Source organism: Oxyura jamaicensis, chromosome 2, assembly GCF_011077185.1.
Source record: "Oxyura jamaicensis isolate SHBP4307 breed ruddy duck chromosome 2, BPBGC_Ojam_1.0, whole genome shotgun sequence".
Taxonomy (NCBI): Eukaryota; Metazoa; Chordata; class Aves; order Anseriformes; family Anatidae; genus Oxyura; species Oxyura jamaicensis.
This window is the reverse complement of record NC_048894.1, coordinates 64,796,637-64,819,409: the sequence shown is the minus strand read 5'-3', so window position 1 is coordinate 64,819,409 and position 22,773 is coordinate 64,796,637. Positions and strand designations below refer to the sequence as shown.

Here is a 22,773-nt window from a genome sequence, read left to right as displayed (position 1 = left end):
ATTTTCATCTGTCTGGTCTACATAACCTGCAATTCTGGAAGAGGTTACAAAGCAGCCTACATCCAGGAAGACCACAGCAGTTCCCTGGTCTGCCACTTTTAAACTGTCCCCTCTGAGGTGCCCAAAATCCTGAAGGTCCTACTTTGCAGCATTCATTTCTGCTCTATGTACCATCTCTAAAGGCTAACAACTCCATTGGATTGCAGGTAGGATTCCTGTGCTAGAGGTACACATACAAACCTAATTCTCCTTCAATTGTTTTATTGGATGATTTTTTTTTTCCTTTTAATGAATATGAAATACACTCATAGTTGGCTTATTTTATAGCCTGGTGTAATTCTACAGCAGGTGTGGAGAGGGTATAGTTGTATTAGAAGACTAAGATATAGTGGCAGGGAAAATATGCCAAGGTGAAGCTTCCCCAAGGAAAGCCAAATCATTCCAAAGCCAGTGGGATGTCAGGAATAGGAAACAGATCTCAATTTAAGTGCGTCATACAGTATCCAATTCTCACAAGTCTCAGGCAAGGCAGCAGGATTTTACCCTGTGTATATCCTCGCTTGAACGGAAAAAAAAAAAAAAAAATCCACTTCAGTTGTAAATTTCTCCATACACCCTGTAAGTGTTCCCGCTTCTCACCAAAACCTAAGCCATTTCATATTTTTCACTCAAGTACCTAAACCAAGGCTCCCCACATCTCTAATTGCCTTTGAAAGGGGAAAGATGTGCCACTGAGAACCCACATGCCTTACTCCCCACACCCAACTCTCTCCCACTCCACATTCTATCATCACCCATTGCTCCTTGGAGGGAAGGTGAGATATCATGATCCAGATTCTCTCAAAAATATTGTGTTAGCATTTCCTTAGGACATTCAGAACTATCCTTCATCTGGGCAAGCTCCGTTCCTCACAGTATATCTGAATGATTATGCCTCAACCACCTGTATTTTGAGTTTCAGACAACTTGTAATTGAAAATGAAATTAAAAAAATGAAGATCCTTGCAAAGCAAATTTAAGCTACTGGCACATGCTGCTTTGTTACTCCTTAGAAGTAGCAACGAACTGCCACAGATCTACAGAACATAGCTGAAAATTAGATGCTTGAATAGTCAATGTGTACTGCCTTGCATTTTCTTTGTCAGTCTTTTGTAAATTGGTGTCTCCTCTGGTATTTATAAAAAATTACAGAATTTTCCTTGGCAAATTAAGTTAATGTAAATTGAAGAACAGGATTCCACACCACCCTTTATCCATCCATTTTATCATGGAAACACCCACGTGGATTTGCTGCTGATCTTTGCCTGACAGTGTGACCTTGATCCCTTGATGCACCAGAGGCCACGAGATCATCATACAGGGGTCCACCACATTATGTCAGGTGAGGCTCATACTTACTTCTGTTGTCTATCTGATGTTTAAATGGCCTGCTCTGTCCTGAAGCAAAGCTGAGAGATACCAAGAGCACCAACATGTAGACAGTGACCAAATCTAAGTGCTTTGGTGACCACTGGGCACGTGGTGTCCACGAGATCAGATGCCACATGGTGGAGTGGTGGTAGGAAGGCTGTGAGGAGAAAAATGGGCATAGGGAACACATATGAGTGAAAGCCCTCAAGGTGAAGGAAGGTGTCAATTGTAACAGTATGTTCCTATCAGAGCCATTTCATTACTGAGTCCTCTGAAACCCAGACACTGGGAACATCCTGGGTATTTCTGTTTAAAGGCAAAGGCTGTACAGCAAAACATCTATTGAGGTAAGTTTTGCAACTTGAGCTTTTCCCCCATTATCCATAAAAACCTATGGCACAGCTTTACATGACACTTGAATCCTGGCCCTGAGGTTGCTGTTTGCTGACTTTCTGTGTGCCCCTCTGTATGGTCACGGGCATTGGCCATCAAAGTGTGTTTTAGCCATTATCTCTATCATCCTTTCCACATTTGTGAAATATATTTAACATTTTCAATTTACACAATCTCTTTAAAACTAAGTGCATTAGAAAGATTTACTGAAAGGGAATGATCCTCCCCTGTCAGCTCATCCTTTCACAGACAGCATGTAAAAGTATGATTTCCAGTTATGGTTTCCACTGTTAGATGTCCCAGTCCTGTCAATGCATCCAGATGCAACCAGATGAGAAATCCCCAAGAGAGAAGGACTGTGCCGTGCCTAGTCAAGCAAACAGCATACAGGAGGTAAAGGATCCCAGGCTCTGTTTTTTTTTTTTTTTTTTTTTTTTTTTTTGGTTTTTGTTTTTTTTTTTTTTTTTTTTTTTTTTTTTTTTTTTTTTTTTTGCTTTTTTGACAGGATTTCCAGCTCACTTGCTGTATGGTTTTGTGTCTAGCTTTTCTGGGAACTGAGTGGAAGACCTCATGGTGAGCTCATTGGTAATAAAAGACAAAAATTTCCTAAGCAATGCTGTGTTTCAGTCTCCATCGGGGGTCCTGTGTCTAAATCAGCCATTCAGGCCACTTCCTAGAGTGCTGTTGTTTATCAAACTTTTTGTTCAGCTCCTTGACCTAGCTGGGATTTCAGTGAAGCACATGGTGCTCACTGCTCTTCACTAAGTAACATGCCATGCCATAATCAGGGGACTCGGTACCTCTGATCCTCCCTATTTGTCCTCCTAATTGTCCTACCCCTGCTTGTATGGGGAGAAACATAGGCACAGGTGCTGCCACAAACTTGACCCCTAATGATACTGAGCATCTCCAGCTCCAGCTCCACCCTGTCACTAGGCATGAAGGAGAAGTACAAAACTCTGGTTACCTGCTCACAGGCTTTTGCATTGGCCCTGAGAAGCAACAGGGCTGGGAGATAGTCTGTGATCTCCTCAGATCCAGACCTGCCTGAGCCCACAGCCCACCAGCCTTCTTCCAAAGAGAAAATGGAAAAACTAAGACCTCATGTAGTCTTTTTGCCTGCTCTCCCTTTCCAACCATTAAAGTATCATCAAAAAAGTTTTAAAAATTTACCAGTTTCAACAAAACTTGACACAATTAAAAGGTTCAGGAACAATTTTGTTCGTGGAGTGTAGCATGAAGTTAGCACCAATGCCAACTCAGTCAGCTTGCTGGTTCTGCTTGGTCCCTGTGCAGAAAGAGCCTTTAAACTTTGGCTGAGCAATATCTGTGACAGCAGTCAGGTAACTTCAATCAACATCAGAGAAAGTTACAGCTTTAAGTAACCAGCAAAGTTACAGTGAAGCAACTTATTTGTATTTCCAGCTAAGCCATTAAGGAAGTCATTGTACCTAGGTCCTGTTTGTCAGCTCTGACCATGCTATTCCCAGCTGAGGATATCAAAGAAATGTTGCTTTCCAGCAGCCTTGGAGTACAGCAAGTATCTCCAGCACCTCTGGTCCTGTCAGCATCACAACTTGCTGTGGATATGCCCCTCACAAGAAGTGGGAGGCAGCCTGGCCCTCCCTCTGGGCACACGGCCTCAAAGCACACTGAACTTGAGTTCTGTTACAGGTCCATCTGGTCTAAACCTATACAATGGATATCCTCAGAAGGCAAGGTGCTATTAACTCTCTAAACCCTAAAATAGCATCTTACTCAAGACCATCAACTGTGTTACCCTTTTCCTGTGCAAATCAAACTGGCTTTCATTTTTGAAAGCAGTGTTGGAAACCTCCACAAGAGCTCAAACCGAGGGTGACTCCAGGCCTGGGATCAGGTTCGCATCACCACTGTGCTGCAGGCTCCACTCTGTGCTCTCCCTGCAGAGGCATGAAACTGCCCACAGGTTTCCTCGGCACTGCCTCCTTCACTGCCAAAACTGGGAAAAAGTACATGGGACTGAGCACAGAGCACAGCTATGTACATTAATGTAGAGAAGAAAAAAAAAAAAATAAAAATTAAAATTAAAATTAAAACAAGGAAATCCAGCAGGAAAGAGCCAGGACAAGTGCCAAAGCAGTTAGATGTCACTCACCTGTTTGCACCAAGGCAGTTCCTCAGGTAGCCGCTGCTCTAAGCAGAAGCAGGGTGGCTGCTGGGGGCTCATGGCTTTTATAGTGCAGAGAAGTGGGCTTGAAGGCGGGGGGAGTCAAGAGGTGGGCCAGGAGGACGTCAGCAGTGCTAGTGAGCAAAATTTAAATTCACAAAGGGAGGGGAAGAGAAGTGAGGCTCCCTTAGAAAGCTATTGATCAGGGCAGGGAGCAAGAGCCGAGAGCGGCGCTACGGGGAGGTGGGGGCCTGGCAGGAGACCTCACTGAGGCCCCCCAGCACACCAAGACAAGAGTGGAGGGCAGGGGGCCACAGGCAGGCTGGGGCAGTTCTGGCTGCCATGCTCAGCGCAGGGCAGAGCCCGGCTCCCTGCCCATGCTCCTCTGGCTGCTGTCCCACCTCCCCTTTTCATGTGAGCTCACAGCTCTCATCCTGACCCGCAGCTGGGGCCAGCTCACCTCTGTGCACACGTGAGGCCCTTCAGCAACAAAGCACCCAAGCAACTGATCCACCCAAGCAACTGATCAAACCCCATCAGGCTCAGCAGTGTGCCCAAGCACATGCTTATGAGAGTTGTGGCAGAGAAAAGTTTCATCAGCACGAGACTAAGATCTAAAGCAATACTGCATGTCTACAGTAGCCATCTCTTCCACATGGCTATTTTTACCTCTGTCTCTTGACTAATGTGTCAGCACAGTTCTCACTGTTACAGATCCTGCAGCTTTAACAGTTATGACTGCATCTACTGTGAGGTTTTGCAGAGGATCAGCATTCACCCTGGCAGGTGTTTCATTCCTCTGTTGCAACTATGTGGAGAGGCTGAAATGTGAAGGGCCATGGGGGCTGTCTGGAGACTGCGGGCTCTGTTGCAGATTCAGGGTCGTGCTCAGCTCCTAGTGAGAATGAACACCTGAAGAAACAGTTTGTAAACCTGTGCTTAAAAGACTTGGCCCTGAGACTCAGTCCATAAGTTGAGACCAAGTAGGAGATACTACAATGCCAACAGAACAAAGTGGGAGTTCAATAGCAGATCTGTCATTTAGTTTTCCTACAAAGACACCTCCAGCTGAGGAAACCTCAAAGTATAAATGACACTTTTTCACTGCAACCATCTCCCAAACGAAATGAGTGATTTTTTATTTTTTATTTATCTGGGGGGAGGAGAGAGTGTAATTTGTGAGGTACTTGTACAAGAAAGCATGACTGAAATTCTGTTTTGCCCTGATCTTACTCAGTATCAAGGCATCAAGGTGACCTCACCACCACCAGCCAGGGGAGGGGGTGATCACTAATATGGGAGTTAAAATAAATTTCTCCCTTATGTGTAGTAGTTTTCTCTACAGCCATATGTATGAACACACACAGTGAAGAAGCCTAAGAAATACTTTTCTCCAAATTCTACTTAGTAACAGCTAAAAGAAGTGTCTCCCTTATCCAAGTTTTCAAGAGTTTACTCAGACCACTTAGGATCACAATAGCAACATATGAAGAGCACTTCAAGTCCATGACAGCACAAGAGGTCTTTCTACAGCTAACACAATCAATATACATTATTTCTTCAGCAACCTCCTTTTAGCATGTTCCCTTTGAACCTTGCAAACACTCGCTACTTAAAAAATCAATCTGCATCCAAGAACCAGTCCATAGCTGTGCTTCCATTGTGCTGATTTTGTGTGCATGCATGGAGGGGTTATCCTCATAAGGAAAACCATTCATTGTTTTGTATCGTAGCTCTTTTCCCTTATGACTCTACAAGTTTATTTGGATCAGAAAATGTAGGTATCCTTTCTTGATCTCTAGTGGGCAATTGCTGGAGTGAGAGTTTTTTCTCTTCAGGATGTGTAGCATCTGTTCTTGTTTTGCTAAGTGATCATATCATCTTAAAACAGATGTCCTGGTTTCAGTTAGGACAGAGTTAATTTTCCTCCTAGTAGCTGGTAGGGTGCTATGTTTGGGATTTAGAATAAGAAGAGTGCTGATAACATGCTGATGTTTTAATTGTTGCAGAGCAGTGCTTACACCAAGCCAAGGACTTTTCAGCTCCTCACTCTGTCCTGCCAGCAGGCAGGCTAGGGGTGCAGCAAGAGCTGGGAGGGGACAGACCTAGAACAGCTGACCCAAACTAGCCAAAGGGATATTCCATACCATCTGATGTCATGTTAAACAATATATAGGGATGGCTAGCTGGGGTGGGGGGGGCAGCTGCTTGGGGATAGGCTGGGCATTGGTCAGTGGATGGTGAGCAATTGCATTGTGCATCACTTGTTTTGTACACATTATTATTATTGTCGTTATTGTTATTTTCTTGTCTTAATAAACTGTCTTTATCTCAACTCACAGGCTTCACTTTCCCATTTCTCTCCCCCCTCCCAGAGAGGGAGGGGGGAGGTTGAATGAACGGCTATGTGGTGTTTAGCTGCCAGCTGGGTTAAACCACAACACAGAAGTAAAAGGCAAACTCATCCCTTTTACTCTTTCTAGTTTTGCTACCATTGTGATGTGAGACTTTCAATAACACAAATAATTTTTACTGATTGATGCCTACATGACCATGTAAAATAAAATCGTGTAATATCTTCATGTAAACATGATATGCTTATGGGTAAATGATGCCTGAAAAATAATATGCCATACAAAGAAAAATCATTATTAGGAGAGCCAGCATTTAAAATGCTCTAATATGGCCAGCTGCTTTCACTCAGGCCAAATTTCATCTGCTGCAGTACCTGGCTTTTGATGGTGGCCCACAGAGAACATCTAGGGAAGACTGCAAACAAGGCAGTTTATTTTAATGTTTCCGCAAGAACACCCTCCAATGCCCCAGAGATTTGTGATTCAGAAACTTCCCAAGCCTAATATGTTTTTGTAGCAGGTAGCCCTTAATGGATTACTTTATCTTTCAGAATTGCCTCTTGAACCCATGTTAATTCTCAATATCCATATAATGTGCCAGGGATTTCACAGCTCTCTCCCTGCTACAAGAAGGATAAAAACCATGCCTCTGTTCTGGATGCACCACTTGCCAGTTTCAAGCACTTGTTTTTTCATTTTTGCTTTTGGTCATTCTGCCATCATGAAAGGTTACTGTAAAATGTTCTGGGCAATGAAGACTAGTCAGCTGTGAGACAGTCTATTTAAATGAGCCTCATCAGGCATTTCGCTTACCAAAGTACTATTTTACTCCATCTTCATCGACTATAAGTTGTCATCTCTTTCCAGCAGGCCATAACCAAATTATCTTTGTGCTATGTATAGCACTGAGGAGCTTCACATAAATTATCCTGACTTCCCAGAGTCTTTTCAGGAAGCTGAGATCTTATTTTATTCAGATATACTGTTCATAGCAAGACTTATGCTTTGGCTCAGGAAAGCAAGACAGCACAGAAATGCAAAAGACATTCATAATTAGGAGGAGCTGGGAAAGAATGATCAAGGGAAAGGAGGTGATGAAAGCATGGACTGGGAAGATCATCTGGAGGACAGCTTGGCATGCAGCGAAGGGGCAGAGGTATTACTACCTTCTTCTTTTTTTGTTTACTGAGAAGTTGGGCACATGCACACAAACTAAACATGAAAACCACCAAAGCAAAGGCATTTAATGCAGTTGGATAGAGAAACACATTTTTTTATTTTTTTTTCATTTTCCAGCACACCGCTCTTATTGTTTCACATGCCAGCATGAGAATAGTTTGAAAATACCACAGTGTTGAACTTCTACATAAGCCATGAAACTGCCCAGCCTTCATACTGAGGTAGAAAATGACTTCTATGTTTGAAATGAAGTAATAAAATATGGCCATTCTGATTTTGCTTATCTTTGAATGAGAGGGAGAGATTTGAGATTTGTGCTGTCTGGAGCTGGAAATTCTTACCTGACTAACCAGGAAATATTTTATCAGTGATTGAGAAGAGGCCCAATTGCACTAACTGAGTTTGGAGGATTCATGGAAAGATGTATTCAATCTATTCTGAAAACCATGTCAAGTCAAGCAACAAGGTGTTGAAACATGGGATTAGAAATTAGAGACCGACTGATTAAGAATAAATGTGTAGGCAACACTCATGGCTTAACATGTGCTGTGCTTGGAAAATAGAATGTTACATTTGCGATGTACTGTGATTGTGCTGCGCTGGGAAAATACAAAATGTACATGCAAATACAGCATGAGAGAATGCACAGATGAGGAGTAAGGAGGATGACTAAAAGCTGCCAGCACAGATTTATCATAGGGAGAAAGGACGAGGGCTAAAAGAAGGTCACAATTGCAAAGTGCCTAGATAACAGGGGGCCCTCGGACCCTGGGAACCGAAACAAACTAACTTTATGGATTGGACTGAGACCAAGGGCTCAGAGAGCATGCGCAAGAAGATAAGGTGAAAAGTTTAACTCTGATGAAGACATCTTACTTAATCCCGACGACCACCTGGACGACCACCAGAGAATACTGTGCAAGAGTTAAGGACTGATAAGCTAATTAGCATACGAACTGAGAGTAGGTGTGTTTAGGTAATGAATATGTATAGGTGTTAATTGAATATTCATTGTTCTGCTGTATAAATGTGAGATAGTTTGTCACTTCGGGTATGCATGTTAGGCGGAGAGATCCCCCAGTGCATCCAGTGCTGTCAATACAGAATACTTCATCACTAAGAAGAAATTTTGACTTCATTCTTTAAATCAGTGTGACCATTAATTATATCTGGATTTACACTGAAGCTCTTCTCTATTAACATTATTCGGGTTTAGAGGAAAGGCAAGATTGGCTTTATTTTGGAGCGTTTTTTTTTCTTTGAGAAACAGGACCATCTAGTGGTTAAGACATAAATTAGCCTCTAGCTCATCACAGAGGAACAAACGAACCTCCACTAGTTTCAAACAAAAGCATGTGTATCTCAAAATCTAAATGTGTACCTGAAGCTAAACGGAATTGCGTATAAGCCAGCTCTCTAACAAGTTGGACTGGATATCCAAGTGCTTACCACCACCACAGTGCCAGCTTTGCACAGTTCTTCCAGTTATCACAGGCTTACTGGAACAACTTGTTAGCAGCTGGGCAGCTCAGGCTTGGTCAATCTGCCCAGCAGGTCTCTCTGTGTCTAGCTTGGCATCCTCAATCCACAGACGCTGTTAGAATTTGTAGCATGCCTCTGTGACTGAAGCAGGCACCACAAGCCTTGAAAGTAGCATCTCCCCATCCCCCCATTGCTGTCCCCATAATGCCCTTTGCAGCCACCTGGGTAAGACGTAGACAACACTTCTCTGCGAGCCACATTGCAGTGAAAGGCCTCAGTGATGGCAGCACAAGGTAGGTAGAGGGTTTGTTCCATGACAAATCACCCTGCTTCCCCTTCCCCCAGGGGAAAGAGGAAATCCTCCCTGCATTTTGCAGGGAGGGAGGGAGGGACGGAGGGAAGGAAAGAAGGGAGGGAGGGAGGGAGGGAGTAAGAAATATCGGTCCTGGCAGGCATGCCAATGCAACTAGGTTATTGTACATCTGCAAAGCTATTAATCACCTCCTGAGAACTGGCAAGCTTTGTAATGCAAGCACATCTTTTCAAGGCAGAGTTTTAAATGCAACTTTACCACTGCAGCCCCAACAAGGGAAGGAGCACGTGAGCAAACGCAGGTGGTTTGTGTGGAGCTGACCATCTCCCCCCACACAGCCCTGGCATTGAAACATCTTTTTGGGCAGGAAGGTATGCCTGAAGAAGAGGTTTTATTCCCAAATTGTCTGAATGGGGAATGGTAAGGTGAAAGAAAAAAACACACCAATTCCAGGACAGCTTGGAAGGTCAGCCCAACTTGGAAACACAGAGGGAGACCCAAGAAACAGCAGCATCCAAACCAGAGGCACCCAGACAGCAAAGGGAACCCCACGGGGGCACCCCAAAAGTTAGTCAGCCTCAATAATGAGAGGCTTCTGTGACTAGGAGCTTATACTGTGGGGAAGTGGGCGTCCAGGCCAGTTATTTCCAGGTGCCCTTGGCCTCCTCGGGAACGTACTGAGCTGTGAACACAAGCCCCAACACTGGTGCAGCTCCTCAGCCGCCACCTTCGCCCTCAGCCACTTCGGCGCGGTGCACTCTGGGCACTGTAGTCCTTCGCCCCCCCGCAGCACTGCGTGCTCTCCAGCCGCGGAGCGCGGGGGGATTCTCTTTCCCATGGCGCAGCGCGGGGGCCATCAAGTACCGGGAGCAGCGGGGCGCACTGCCATTTTAGGGGGAAACGGGGCGGCTGCTGCCTATTGGTAGTGCTGTGGGGGCGGTGTGCCGGGGGCAGGCGGCACTCACTGCTCCTCTCCTCCTAGCTCTCGCATTTAGTCCTTCCCCCCGCCGCCTCCATCGCAGACTCGTTACCCCTCCCCGCTCCCCATCTACGGCGGCACTGCGAAGCCGGAGCCGTGACTGGAGCGGAGCCAGCCGCGGCCTTTTCCCCGCTGCGCCAGTCTCCCGCCGCAGAATCGCATGTCCTCTATCCAGAACCTCCAGCCCTTCGGTAAGGGGAGCCGCCGCCGCCCCGCTCTTGCCCCCTGTCTCGTGTGTCGCCGGCCTGTCGCTTGCCTGGGTGCTTGGGGGCACCCCGAGCCGGGCTTGCTGGTGCTTGCAGCCCCCAAGGTCTTAAAGCCTAGTTGGGCAGAGGGAGGCCGGGTATGGTGTCAGGGAAGGGAATTTTCTGCTTACTATCTCTGCTCCAATTAAAAAAGTGCCTTGCTTTGCTGCAAGACTGCCTTTTCCTTGCTAATGCCACAAAACCTGATACATGCCCTACCTATGATACTGTTTGTATAGATTGAACTGTATGGGTGGTAGGTTATTTCTCTTGTATTAGCATGGAAGTTTACCTTACTGGGCTGTGGTTCTCCAGCTTCTTTATCTATAGACAACAGAAGCAAGCAAAAAATACTTTGTAAGATAATGTTGTCAAGCTCTTGGTGTTAGTTTTAACTCTGGCCTTGTGCACATAGGAGACATTAGGAGGTTATGTAAATCATCATTTGGGAGTTTAGCCCACAGGATTTCTGTTCAGTTATCCAGTGTTAACGCCTACAGTGTTGTCTCATCTCCAACCTAATCCTAAACTGTCAAGCCACCTTTGTGTCAAGGTTCCCTTTTTCTTTGAAATATTAATTCCATTCCTTTTTCTGCTGAAGTTTCATTCTTTTGGTATGTTTGTTTTAAGTAGATGGCCAAAGTTAATTGGTATTCTTGGATTTGTGTTTCCAATGGAAGTTCGGGAAGTTGTAGCTTGCACAAATGTTGAACCTGTGTTTCCTGTAGATGAGGCTCTTCAATATGGTTCTGACTAGTATGCAAAAATTACTTGGTATGTTAATAAAAACAAAACAAAAAAAAGCTTCATGCTTCAAGATTTATTTGGAGGAGCTACTGATTAGGAACCTTGTAGGGCTATCAGGTAGGATAGAGTCAGTATTAAAGAAGCTTTTGCGGAGAACAGAGAACAAGAAGTATAACCTGGAAACCTTTCTTCTTCAATGCCTTCCAGTTTTAAATGTTAGACATAATTAAGCTAGGAACTGTTTGAGAATGGACGTTTCTGTAGTTGAAATAGAAGTGAACTGTGTTACAATTCTGGCCTAAAACTACTGACTGACTGACCAGTGCTGGTTTAGAAACAGCTGCAGTCATCTGTTAATGTCTGTTGCTGTGTTTTGTTTAGGTGATGAGTTACACATTACATTGTTTGCTTAAAAAGCTGGTAGTCTGGTAGCTGTCAATGTAAGACTTCTGAACTTGTACAGGAGTATGTTTGCAAGAGTTTTTTTTACTTTTCTAAATCAGTTATCTGATAAAAGATATGACCTCTCCCTGCAAACTGTATTTCACTTAAAAAGTATATGGCTGTCTAAAATCTTATGTGCACTTAAGGTTCTTTAGAAACCATTTTTCAGGTTCAGAACTTCATGATTCATTCATGGCTTACAAGAAATAGTGCAGTCAATTAATACTGTAGCTGGAAATTGTTCATGTTCAGGAAGGTATTAAAGAAGCTAGATGCATGAGAGCATTGTGGTGAGTTAGTAGGCTGTGAATTAGTGGTGAGTGAGGTAAGGCATAATATGGATGTAGAAGAAAGTAGAATGTGTTTTAAAATGGGAGAAAATAGCAAAGTTAACCCTTAAAGACCAACCTTTTGGAGGTGAAGAACTTGTCTGATAGTTTTTGAGCTCGAGTTTTTCTTGCATGGGAATTACATGAATCTTTTTCTTCTTGCAGACCCCTTTGCTGATGCAACAAAGGGTGACAACTTACTCCCAGCAGGGACTGAGGATTACATTCATATAAGGATTCAGCAGCGAAACGGAAGAAAGACGTTAACAACTGTTCAGGGAATTGCAGATGACTACGACAAGAAGAAACTTGTGAAAGCCTTCAAAAAGGTGAAGTTCTTGATTTGATTTCAAGAATAAAGGTACTATGTAAAGGAGTATGACAGCTATTAATGCTAAGTAACAGAACAGTTGTTTTATCTCATTCTTGCCCGTGCACATTGCTTCCATATTCAGGTTGCTCCCTTTCCCGTTCTTTCTCAAAACTCCTCTTAGTGTCCAGTGGCATTGCTTTGTGCTAAAAAGCTAAACATTTCTATCCTATAAAGAGTTAAGTGAGAAATATTCTGGATGTTGATGTGAAGAATAAGATCAGTTTGAAGTAGAACTATTCTTGCATTCCTGCTTCTTTCATTGTTGGGTTACTGTTGAAGTAGAGGTCATCCTTGTGCTAGGATGGAAATACTTTATTTTAGAGTAATGCAGAGTTAAAAGACTGTATCTTAAGCCTTTGCTTTTCATTCTTGTAATAAGCATTGGCTAGTTCCTCCTCCATGGTGGCTCATACTATCCTTGCTTGAATTTACAATCAGCAGCTTGGTTAGTCTGTGTAAGCTAACCAACTCCATTTACTCCCAAAACTAGTGTCAGCTAGATCACGCCTTTGCCTTGCTTGACATCAGAATCTAGTAAGCAGCTCCTGTGACAAGATTCAGAAAAAGAAAAGCAGAAAAGACTTTCTAAGCAAAATCATAATGTACATTCAGCGTCTTAGAATTTGAATGTCTCTTTCTAGAAATTTGCTTGTAATGGTACTGTGATTGAACATCCTGAATACGGTGAAGTTATCCAGCTTCAAGGTGACCAGAGGAAGAACATTTGCCAATTCCTTTTGGAGGTGAGAGACTAAAGATAAACATCTTGCAATATTCTGAATCTGTCTGGAAGCAATAGTGTAACAGGTGACCACTGATGTTAATTAAGCAGATATCCAATCTTCCTTTATGCTTGCAGCCAAAAAGTAAGTTGACACTTGCAGGACTTGCAGGATGAGAGTAAAGCTCCAATAAGAATCAAAGTGCCTTAGAGTGTACCCTGCTGCAACATTACCACTTGCTTTCTCGAAGTACAATTCAGGTTCTTTATTTGTAAAATGAAGTGTTTGCAAACAGTAATTTTGAGACTCAAACTACTATAGAGGAAAGAGGCTATCACCACTCATTTACTGGTGTGAATCACAGTGGAGAGTTTCTAAACTGCCAAAGACTAATTGTTAGGACTACAGAACAAATGCAGTATCTGATAGGATTTTCTCTTTTGAATAGTAAATTCTTCTGCGTGACCCACAAATGTTCTGGAAACGGAACGCTGCTTTCTTGAGGATATACTGTATTTCAGTTTCTTTGATCAAAGTACAAGATTGTGGTAATTTGATATCACAACACTCTATAAACATGTAAGCTTTACTGAAATATGTTGCTTTTCTCCTTTAGATTGGCATTGTCAAGGAAGAACAACTGAAAGTTCATGGTTTCTAAAATACCTGTACTCTCATGAAGAATCCTGCAGTATTTGGTCTTACCTAGCCTGGTTCTTCTGTGAAAAATGAATCTTTGCAGTGAATGGACTTCCCTATTACCTGAATGTTTAAAATCTGGTTCAGATTTGCATGACTGTGTGAAATGTGTGGCGTGTAGACTGGAATCACATAAGAAAACTTCAGTAAGGTGGTAATTTAGACAATTGTGAACTTCAGCACATTTCCAATGGAAATGTTTTAGTGATGATTGTTCAGTTTTACTCTTCTTCATCTGACTTATCTGTGTGGGTTGTCTTAAAATAGTATGTGTTGCTTAAAAAATAAAAGTTTATTCATGTATTTTCTGGAATATCTTTAAATGCTTTAGCTTATGGTTTAAACGAGTATAGTAGCCTTGCTACAGAATGGCTAAAACTGTTTTGTGGCAAGTACATCTCACTGCTTATTGAATAAATTGACAAATCTATGTGATGAACTATTAGCTAATTAATAGATGAGCTTGATGTGATCTTATGCTATAGTGGTAAGATAAGAGCTTTAAGTCTCTTGTGTAGGCATATCTTGGTAGCAGTGTGGTAGGACATTGTTTGCTGAGTAACTGAACCTTCTCTCCAAAATTTACTCCAGTCATTGTGTAGTAGTAGTGTTAAGTATAATAGGACTAACATAAGCTGAAATACTTAAAGCTGCTGTTATTGAGAGATGTTAAACATCTAGGTCTTAGATACTACTGCCAAAAGATTTGAAGGAAGTACATAGAATTTTGTATCTCTTCCCCTAGTGAGTGAAGGGAAAGGATCTTGAGTTGGATTCTGCAATGACTGAGCATTTAATGTTGGCAAGCAGAGTACTTTAGTTAGCTGGTAGTGTTAGCTGCAGAAGTAAAGGAAGGAACAGGCTCTACACTAAACTTTTTTGAAAAGCGTTACTGTGATTAATGGTTAACATGGAGGTTTACTGCTGTGGGGTTTGGGTGTTACTACAGAAAGATGATTTGGGCTACTTTTCTAGCAATTAATTAATTTGGTGTTATTTGAAGTTGTTATAGCTTTTTATTACCAAGCTCCTCATCTAATTTTAGTTAGCTGTCAGTGTTTGGTATTCTGCTTGCAAGATAAGACTATTAACAGAATGAAGTGATTTAACCTGGTCAAACATGAGGCTACTTTATTCTTTGTGAGGTAGACATGGAAATCTTCTCTGAAACAACTGAAACTGAACTGAGCTGGCAAGCTGTAAGAACAGTGGAGAGTTGTTTTTTGTTTTTTTTTTTTAAAAAAAGCCTTATGTCATGTATTCCTTGTAAGAAAGGTATCTTTACTACTGAGACTTATCAGCAGCTTATTCAGGAAAAAATTTGACTACCTAAGTAGTCAAGAAATGTACAAAACATTAGTTTTTACCACCTCTATCCATACTCTTTCACGTTCAGAGACTTGACTTTCTAGACAAATGCTAAATTCTAACTCATTTGAATTCATTTAGATTAATTTAGATAGGAACCTTTATGTCACTAACAACAATTAAGGAAGCATTATAGAGCATTCATATGACAACTTTGTACTCTCTTGTCTAGGTAATTCTACTTGTCAGAATCCAGTGTCGCGTCTCTCCACAATTCTTTCCTGGTGTTATAGTTTGTACTGTTTCAGAAAATGTCAGCACACACAACTAAAATCCAAAGACTAAATTTTATGCTAGTCTTAACACTTTAGTGGAATAAAGTCATTGTACCACAGGTTTGCCTAGTCCTGATTCATGAGTATTAAAATGATTAATCCTTTGGGGATATGTAGCACATAATGACCTCCATTTTATCAAATACCAGAAAGACACTTAAAGCTTGTTCTTCTGCCCAATAACAACAACAAAAAAAAGGCAGTACTGTCTTCTATTTCAGTGGAACTATATGAATACTTCTAGTGGGTTTTTGAGCTAGAGATAACAAATGATTTACAAGTCTCTCATATTACTGAGTCAGTCTTCATTTCAGATGATGTTCCGTTAACTTTCACTACCAAAGCTTGAGGCATTTCTCTGTAGTCATTCTACTTGAAATAAGAAAAAAAAAACTTTCCCTTTTTTGAAAGTCCTTTCTGACAGGAGGAATCTCAAGTTGATAGGGAGCTTGATTTTTATGCTGTAGTGGTAGAGTTTTGTGCTTTGACCTTTGAAGGTCAAAATTGAGAAAACAAGCAGTACATTTTGAGTTTAAATAGATGGGATTTGTGACAGCGAACAGAACTCCATCTTTTAGAGGGGGAAAGAAACTTCTTGCATGTTTTTTAAGTAAGAATAGTGTCTTGATGAGATTGGGCTCAAGGTTAGCTACAAATCTCTGCATTTTACAGAGGAAAGGCCTCTGCAATTTCATATTCTATTGTGTAATACTAAAAATTATGTCTCAGAGCTCAGCTTACTTGAAGTACAGGCCCATGTTTCAAGAATGCTGGAGCACTTGAGACTTTAGAAAAGAATTATACAAGACTGTTTCCACAGTGAAGGCAGTTTCTCAATCTTTCCAAATATTTCAAAGTAAGTCAGAAAATAAGATAGGATGTCACCCATAGTAGCTGAGACAAGAAAAGGGAGCTAGTAATAGAAAATACTTCTAAAACCCAGTGATAAGGATTGAGAGTGTGCAAGCTTGGATGCCAAAGTGGTTGTTTCTTTTTGTTGGCATATGTACACCAAATCTCCAGCCCTGCCTCCTGAGTGATATTTAGGCATAATCACCAGCTCTGGTTGGGTGTATGGACTGTTGTTTCAAATTCATAGCCTTGATACACATAGGTATGTTAGGCTATTGCAGCTGGCTTTCAGCTAATGAACTGGAGTAAGCTGTTGCATCACTTGTTTGAATTGTCTGTTAAAGCCTATTTAATGCAGCTGTGAGCAATGAGACAATTGCTTCTCAAACTGGCAGCAGTCAGTACTTGTAGAGGATGAGATGTGGTGGTTAAAGTATGTAAACTTTCTACTTGTGTAAATATCAGACACTTGACCTTCACCCGTGGTCTGTCAAATTTGGCACATTCTTTGCACAGCCTAAACAAAAAGCATTTTACTCTGGAGAACCCCTGGGGGCAGGGGGTAGGAGGCAGGGTCTGGGCAGGGGAGAAGAGTGGAAAAACTTACTAGGACTTAAGTTTGTCTTAAATCTGTTTTATTAGCTTACATTCTTCTGGACTGAATGACCACTAACATTGCCATTCCTGTTTGTGTATCTTTAAAAGCCATAATTAAACTTTCTTGAGAGCTTGATTCTAAATTTATCTAAGCCCATTATAAAACTTGAAATCATGAACCCTTGTTGAAGCTTAAGTTTTAAATATTAAAAAAATAAGTTCTGCATTTATCCTATTCTGTTATCAGCTTGCAGTTGCCCTAAAGATGCATAATGTATTCACAAACCTTCCAGTAAGCAGAGATTATGTAGGCAGCGTACACTGCTGTAAAACTGTTTATAGTTTGTGTAAGAGCTTACCTAACGTGCTACATTGTTACAGACTGTACTGTTATAATCAGTATAGGTAATCAGTATATGTACTGTTATAAACAGTATAGGGCAGAAGAGATTATTTGAGTTCTAGTCAGCAATTCTTTCCCTTAATCCTCCTGGATGGCTTTAGTGTATAGGACTTGTGTGGCACCCTTGGTTGAAGTGGCTCAGCAGCATTATGTGATAGTGTGTGATTGGTATTTAGCAAGCTAAAGAACATGACAGGCCTCTTATAGATTAATTTGGGGCACAGTTGGGGCTACTGTTGCTTTTTATGTGTTCAGAGTTGATTTACAGGGTCACTGAATGTTGCTCTACTGTGCTGATGTTGCTAGGAAAATGGAAATGTTCTTAGAGGGTCATGTATATTATTGTAGTAAGGATGTGCCATCCTCCAAAGACTCTCCATACATCTTTATTTGGTGTAGTCAGGAGCATGTCCCGAATGCACAGCAACATGAAAGTTGACAGTTGCCAGACCAAAAATTCTTAAGATGATTAAGAGAGCATTTTCTTGTTTGCTTTCCAGATGCTCCATGCCTACTGTTTTCCAGTTGATATGAAAAAAATCAAAAGAGGATTTATACTTTTTGCCATGCATTTTTAATTTTTGTTATATGCCTGTGATAGATCTTTATTTACCTTTATGAACAAGTCTTAACCTGTATTGCTAGAGAGTTGATACAACAGTCTTTTGAAATAAAATGTACCAATGTTGTTTTATGTATGTTTTTCTACAGCAAATGCAACTTTATACTATTAAGAAGTTTTTTTTTTGTTTTGTTTTGTTTTTTTGTGGAAGATAGTGTAACTTCATGGTGATGTATGTAATCCTCTTGTAATTGACCATCTGATTACTTCAAGAGATGTTATTTCTTCCTTTAAATTTTTGCCATAAGCCATGTTAACTGACTTAATAAATTTTGTGACATGTTCTGGGATGATCATAACTCTAAAACAAGATGACAGCTGTTGGCTTGAGGCCTAATATTGTAGGTAGAAGAGGATCATCCATTTTCTTAAATAAGAAAAATGCACAATGTTATAAATGAAGCCAGTAATGTGTGCTCAAGTTTGGTCTGTTATTTTAGAATGCCTTTCATCTTTGAAATGTGACATCACAGTTCTGAAATTAATTCAGGGACTGATTAAAAAATATTTTTGTTTATTTTAAACCATAGTTGCTGTGAGTATGAAGAACAAAACAAAAACAATCTAAGCTCCATTCTTCAAGTTTAGATTAACTGAATTCTGCAGCCATGGTTGCAGGAAGACTGGACATGCTCAAAGATGGGATTTAGTTGTAGCTGTTTGTGGTCCCTCTCCCAGTCAGGGAAACAGCACTATCTGTACAGTATGGAAAGACAAGTCTTTGATATCATGATGGAACACTGAACTCCTGAAAGAAGGGGCACTACAGTTGTGTTGCTAACTGGCTAATGTGTGAACTAGAAGATTGTTCTTTTAGATTGACCCAGCAAATGACTATTAATAGGGTCTCTGATTTTTGCACCAATATTTATGCAGTAAGAAAGGTTAAAAAATGGTCCATACCCAGGAATCCTGAGAAAATTGACTAGCGGGCAACCTCTGTTTTAGAGGAGTTAATCTCAGCCACTCTCCAGAAGAGAGCTACTCCAGTGGTGGGGTTTCTTCCCAGTTGAATGACAGGCTGCACTTCAATAAATACTGTAATACATCTATATTCAGTAACACTGGTGAAAAAGATGGCCCTGCAAGCTGATACTTGTTTGTCCTGCAACAACTGCAAGTCAGAACAGAGATCTGGATTAGAACTGGAAGCCAAAACAAAGCCATTGTCCAGGTTACTTTAGCAACTACTACCCTGTAAATCAATTCAAAAATTACTCAAAAGAATTTAAGAAATCAGTATGAAAAAGGTCACAGAATACTGGAAAGAGTATTTTCCTTCCTTAACTACCTTTTTTCTAGGTAAGAATTTGCAGTGTTACAGAAAAACTTGTCTGCTAGTGGTTTTACGTAATAAAGAAATTCTCTCAATGGTACACTGTTTGAAAGTAGATGAGCACTGGATTCCTCACCCATCATTGCTTTACTTGATGTGCCTGCTGAGCTGTTTTTGAAAGACATGGGCCCCTAGGGGGAGGGATGTCTCTTGGGGTCTTCAAAGTGTCCTCCTGTTAATAAACTGAATTCCAGTGCTGGTTTAGAATAAAGTCAGGATGAAACCATTGTTCAGTAATGCTGTGGAAGATAAGGGGCATAATAAAAACAGCATGTGTTTCTGCAGAGGGAGAGAAGGAAGGTGGTGCCTGTACCTTGTTTCCAAGCAAGGCGGTGCAGAGCCCTTCAGGTTGCCCCAAGCTGAATCCCGTAGCATCTGCTGCCTTGTGTTTTGCATTGCGTGGGAGCAGCCATGTGGTTTCCAGGCCTTAGTTGCTTTTGTTAGTAGTCAGCCTGATACATGGCTGTGTCTCTGGCAATAAATCTAAAGTACCAGAGTACACTGGTGAGGGCATGTGATACCATCATACAAAGTAGAACCACTAGTGTGGGTAAGTCACTGTAGTCCTTTAATTACTTGTCTTCCTGGTAAAAAGTGTGTCCTAACTTCAGGGCAGTGCCCTCTGAACAGGGAGACTTCTCAGTTGTCCACTGTGGAGATCTGTGGGGGATAAGGGGCAGAACTGCAAAACCATAAATCGGCAAGGCAACATCCATAAACAGCAAACAAGAATCTCAGGACATAAATTTATATGGAAAAGTAGTCTGTTGCTGCCTATTGCTGGATTGCAGGCAGTGGAAATTCAAAGGAAATGTGTTTATCCAGTTACTTAAAGTGCCAATACCACTTAGCTGTCTAGAGGCTCTACAGGCTGTTAAGCAGAGAAGGTGATGTGTTGCTTGGAAATTGTTGTGTCTAGGTTGTATCCTTGGCTCTGTTTACTCAGTGGATTCCATCTCTCCACTCATCTAAATTGCGGGAGATGATCTCTAATCTCCGGTTAGTTTCCAGTATCTTACCAGCTGTATCTAAATTGATTTTAGACTGCTAACACTCAGGTTATTAAGGTATGTTTTCAGGAGGAAGGCATTAAGGATACTTTAAAAGGGAAACTTTGTTGAAAAAAATATAAAGAGGCAATGTGAGAATCCTCACAGTGCATGATTTGTGGGGCTACATTTCTGCAAACCAGCTATAAGAGACGTTTCCTGCTCAGAGAAGTTCCTGTGTTTATTTCAGTGCCATAGATCATCCCCTAAGCAGCGCTTTCTTACAGATCCCCTCACAGTAGACACAGTGTGTGTTACACAGGCTTTTGACAAGGCTGGTGCAACTGATGCTGCTCTTGGAAGTGCCAGAAATATGCAGTCTGTGTCAGTGCCCCAGGCTGGGCCACGCAGCTGTGCTTACCAAGTAGCATAGCTGTGTGTTGGAAACAGCAGAGATGGTGAAAACAATCAATTGCAACTTCTACCTTCTGTAGTGGTTTAGTAATCTGCCAAAGTAGCTGCTGGGAGCAAAGGGGTTGACTTTTTTTACAGTCCCCACACAGACATGGATCAAGAGGAATTGTCCTAAAGCCATGAGAATTGGACAGATGATATTTTCCACATCACATCTTGTAGTGATGGTCCTGGCAAAGCATCCACTAGTATTTATTTTTCAAAAATTGATTTGACTTTTTTTTTTGTGGGTTACAAAGAATAGTTTCAAAACCAGGCTTGTAACAGCCAAAAATTGTGTACATCCAAAAAGCCTTTGTTGTTTAAGAACAAATAAAATCTGTATGTGTAGATTGAAAAGTGTTCAATATTGACAGTTGATGTGTTTGAAGTAGCATTCTGCACTGCAGAAATGTGAACTGACTTCTGTGGTGTGTATTTTTCCTGTCCGCTTTAATTTGGGCCTCAGCTGGCACAGCTCCATAAGCTTTGACCAAAAGATCTAGCAAAATCACCATCTTGCCTCTTTCCCCACCTTCTCCACACTGTTTTTTCACATGATCTGATTTAAATACTTTGGTCTGGGACATAAAAACCCCTGGTACGTGTTTAAGCACTTCTTTTAATTTGATGTCTTTTTCTGAGACTATATTCCACATTTCCTCCTGCCATCAAAGAGACGCTGTACTTTTTTAGATTCTCTGAAGGGGCCAGGCATGAATTAGTGCATGAATTCTTTGTTCCCCTGCCTCATGAATCACAGAATCACAGAATAGTCTAGGTTGGAAGAGACCTCCAAGATCACTGAGTCCAACCTCTGACCTAACACTAACAAGTCCTCCACTAAACCATATCCCTAAGCTCTACATCTACGTCTTTTAAAGACCTCCAGGGATGGTGACTCAACCACTTCCCTGGGCAGCCTATTCCAGTGACTAACAACCCGTTCAGTAAAGAAGTTCTTCCTAATATCCAGCCTAAACCTCCCCTGGCGCAACTTTAGCCCATTCCCCCTCGTCCTGTCACCGGGCACGAGGGAGAACAGACCAACCGCCACCTCGCTACAGCCTCCCTTCAGGTACCTGTAGAGTGCAATAAGGTCACCCCTGAGCCTCCTCTTTTCCAGGCTGAACAGTCCCAGCTCCCTCAGCTGCTCCTTGTAAGACTTGTTCTCCAGACCCTTCACCAGCTTCGTTGCCCTTCTCTGGACTTGCTCGAGCACCTCCATGTCCTTCTTGTAGCAAGGGGCCCAAAACTGAACGCATTACTCGAGGTGCAGCCTCACCAGAGCCGAGTACAGGGGGACAATCACTTCCCTGGCCCTGCTGGCCACGCTGTTTCTTATGCAAGCCAGGATGCTGCTGGCCTTCTTGGCTGCCTGAGCACGCTGCTGACTCACATTCAGCCGACTGTCAACCACTACTCCCAGGTCCTTCTCTCCCAGGCAGCTTTCTAACCACACATCTCCCAGCCTGTAGCGCTGTTTGGGATTGTTGTGCCCCAGGTGCAGGACCCGGCACTTGACCTTGTTGAACTTCATACCGTTGGCCTCAGCCCATCGGTCCAGCCTATCCAGATCCTCCTGCAGAGCCTTCCTACCCTCGAGCAGATTGACACATGCACCTAACTTGGTGTTGTCTGCAAGCTTGCTGAGGGTGCACTCGATCCCCTCGTCCAGATCATCGATGAAGATGGTAAAGAGGACTGGTCCCAGTACTGAGCCCTGGGGGACTCCACTAGTGACTGGCCTCCAACTGGATTTGACTCCATTCACCACAACTCTCTGGGCCCGGCCATCCAGCCAGCTCTTAACCCAACGAAGTGTACGCCAGTCCAAGCCATGAGCAGCCAGTTTCCTGAGGAGCATGCTGTGGGGAACAGTGTCAAATGCCTTACTGAAGTCAAGGTAGACTATGTCCACAGCCTTTCCTTCATCCACTAAGCGTGTCACCTTGTCATAGAAGGAGATCAGGTTCGTCAAGCAGGACCTGCCCTTCGTAAACCCATGCTGACTAGGCCTGATTGCCTGCTTGCCCTGCAACTGCCGCATGATGACACCC

The 22,773-nt window shown here is 42.2% G+C and overlaps 1 protein-coding gene across 1 annotated transcript; it reads left to right on the top strand.

Annotated features, from left to right (window-relative positions):
* Positions 1 to 10,293: 10,293 nt before the first annotated feature.
* Positions 10,294 to 16,826, top strand: EIF1B (eukaryotic translation initiation factor 1B). The gene is made up of 4 exons (XM_035316304.1): positions 10,294 to 10,450; positions 12,190 to 12,353; positions 13,039 to 13,140; positions 13,736 to 16,826. Exons 1-4 carry the CDS (start codon positions 10,420 to 10,422, stop codon positions 13,778 to 13,780), a joined length of 342 nt encoding a protein of 113 aa, XP_035172195.1. The 5' UTR covers positions 10,294 to 10,419; the 3' UTR covers positions 13,781 to 16,826.
* Positions 16,827 to 22,773: the final 5,947 nt, after the last annotated feature.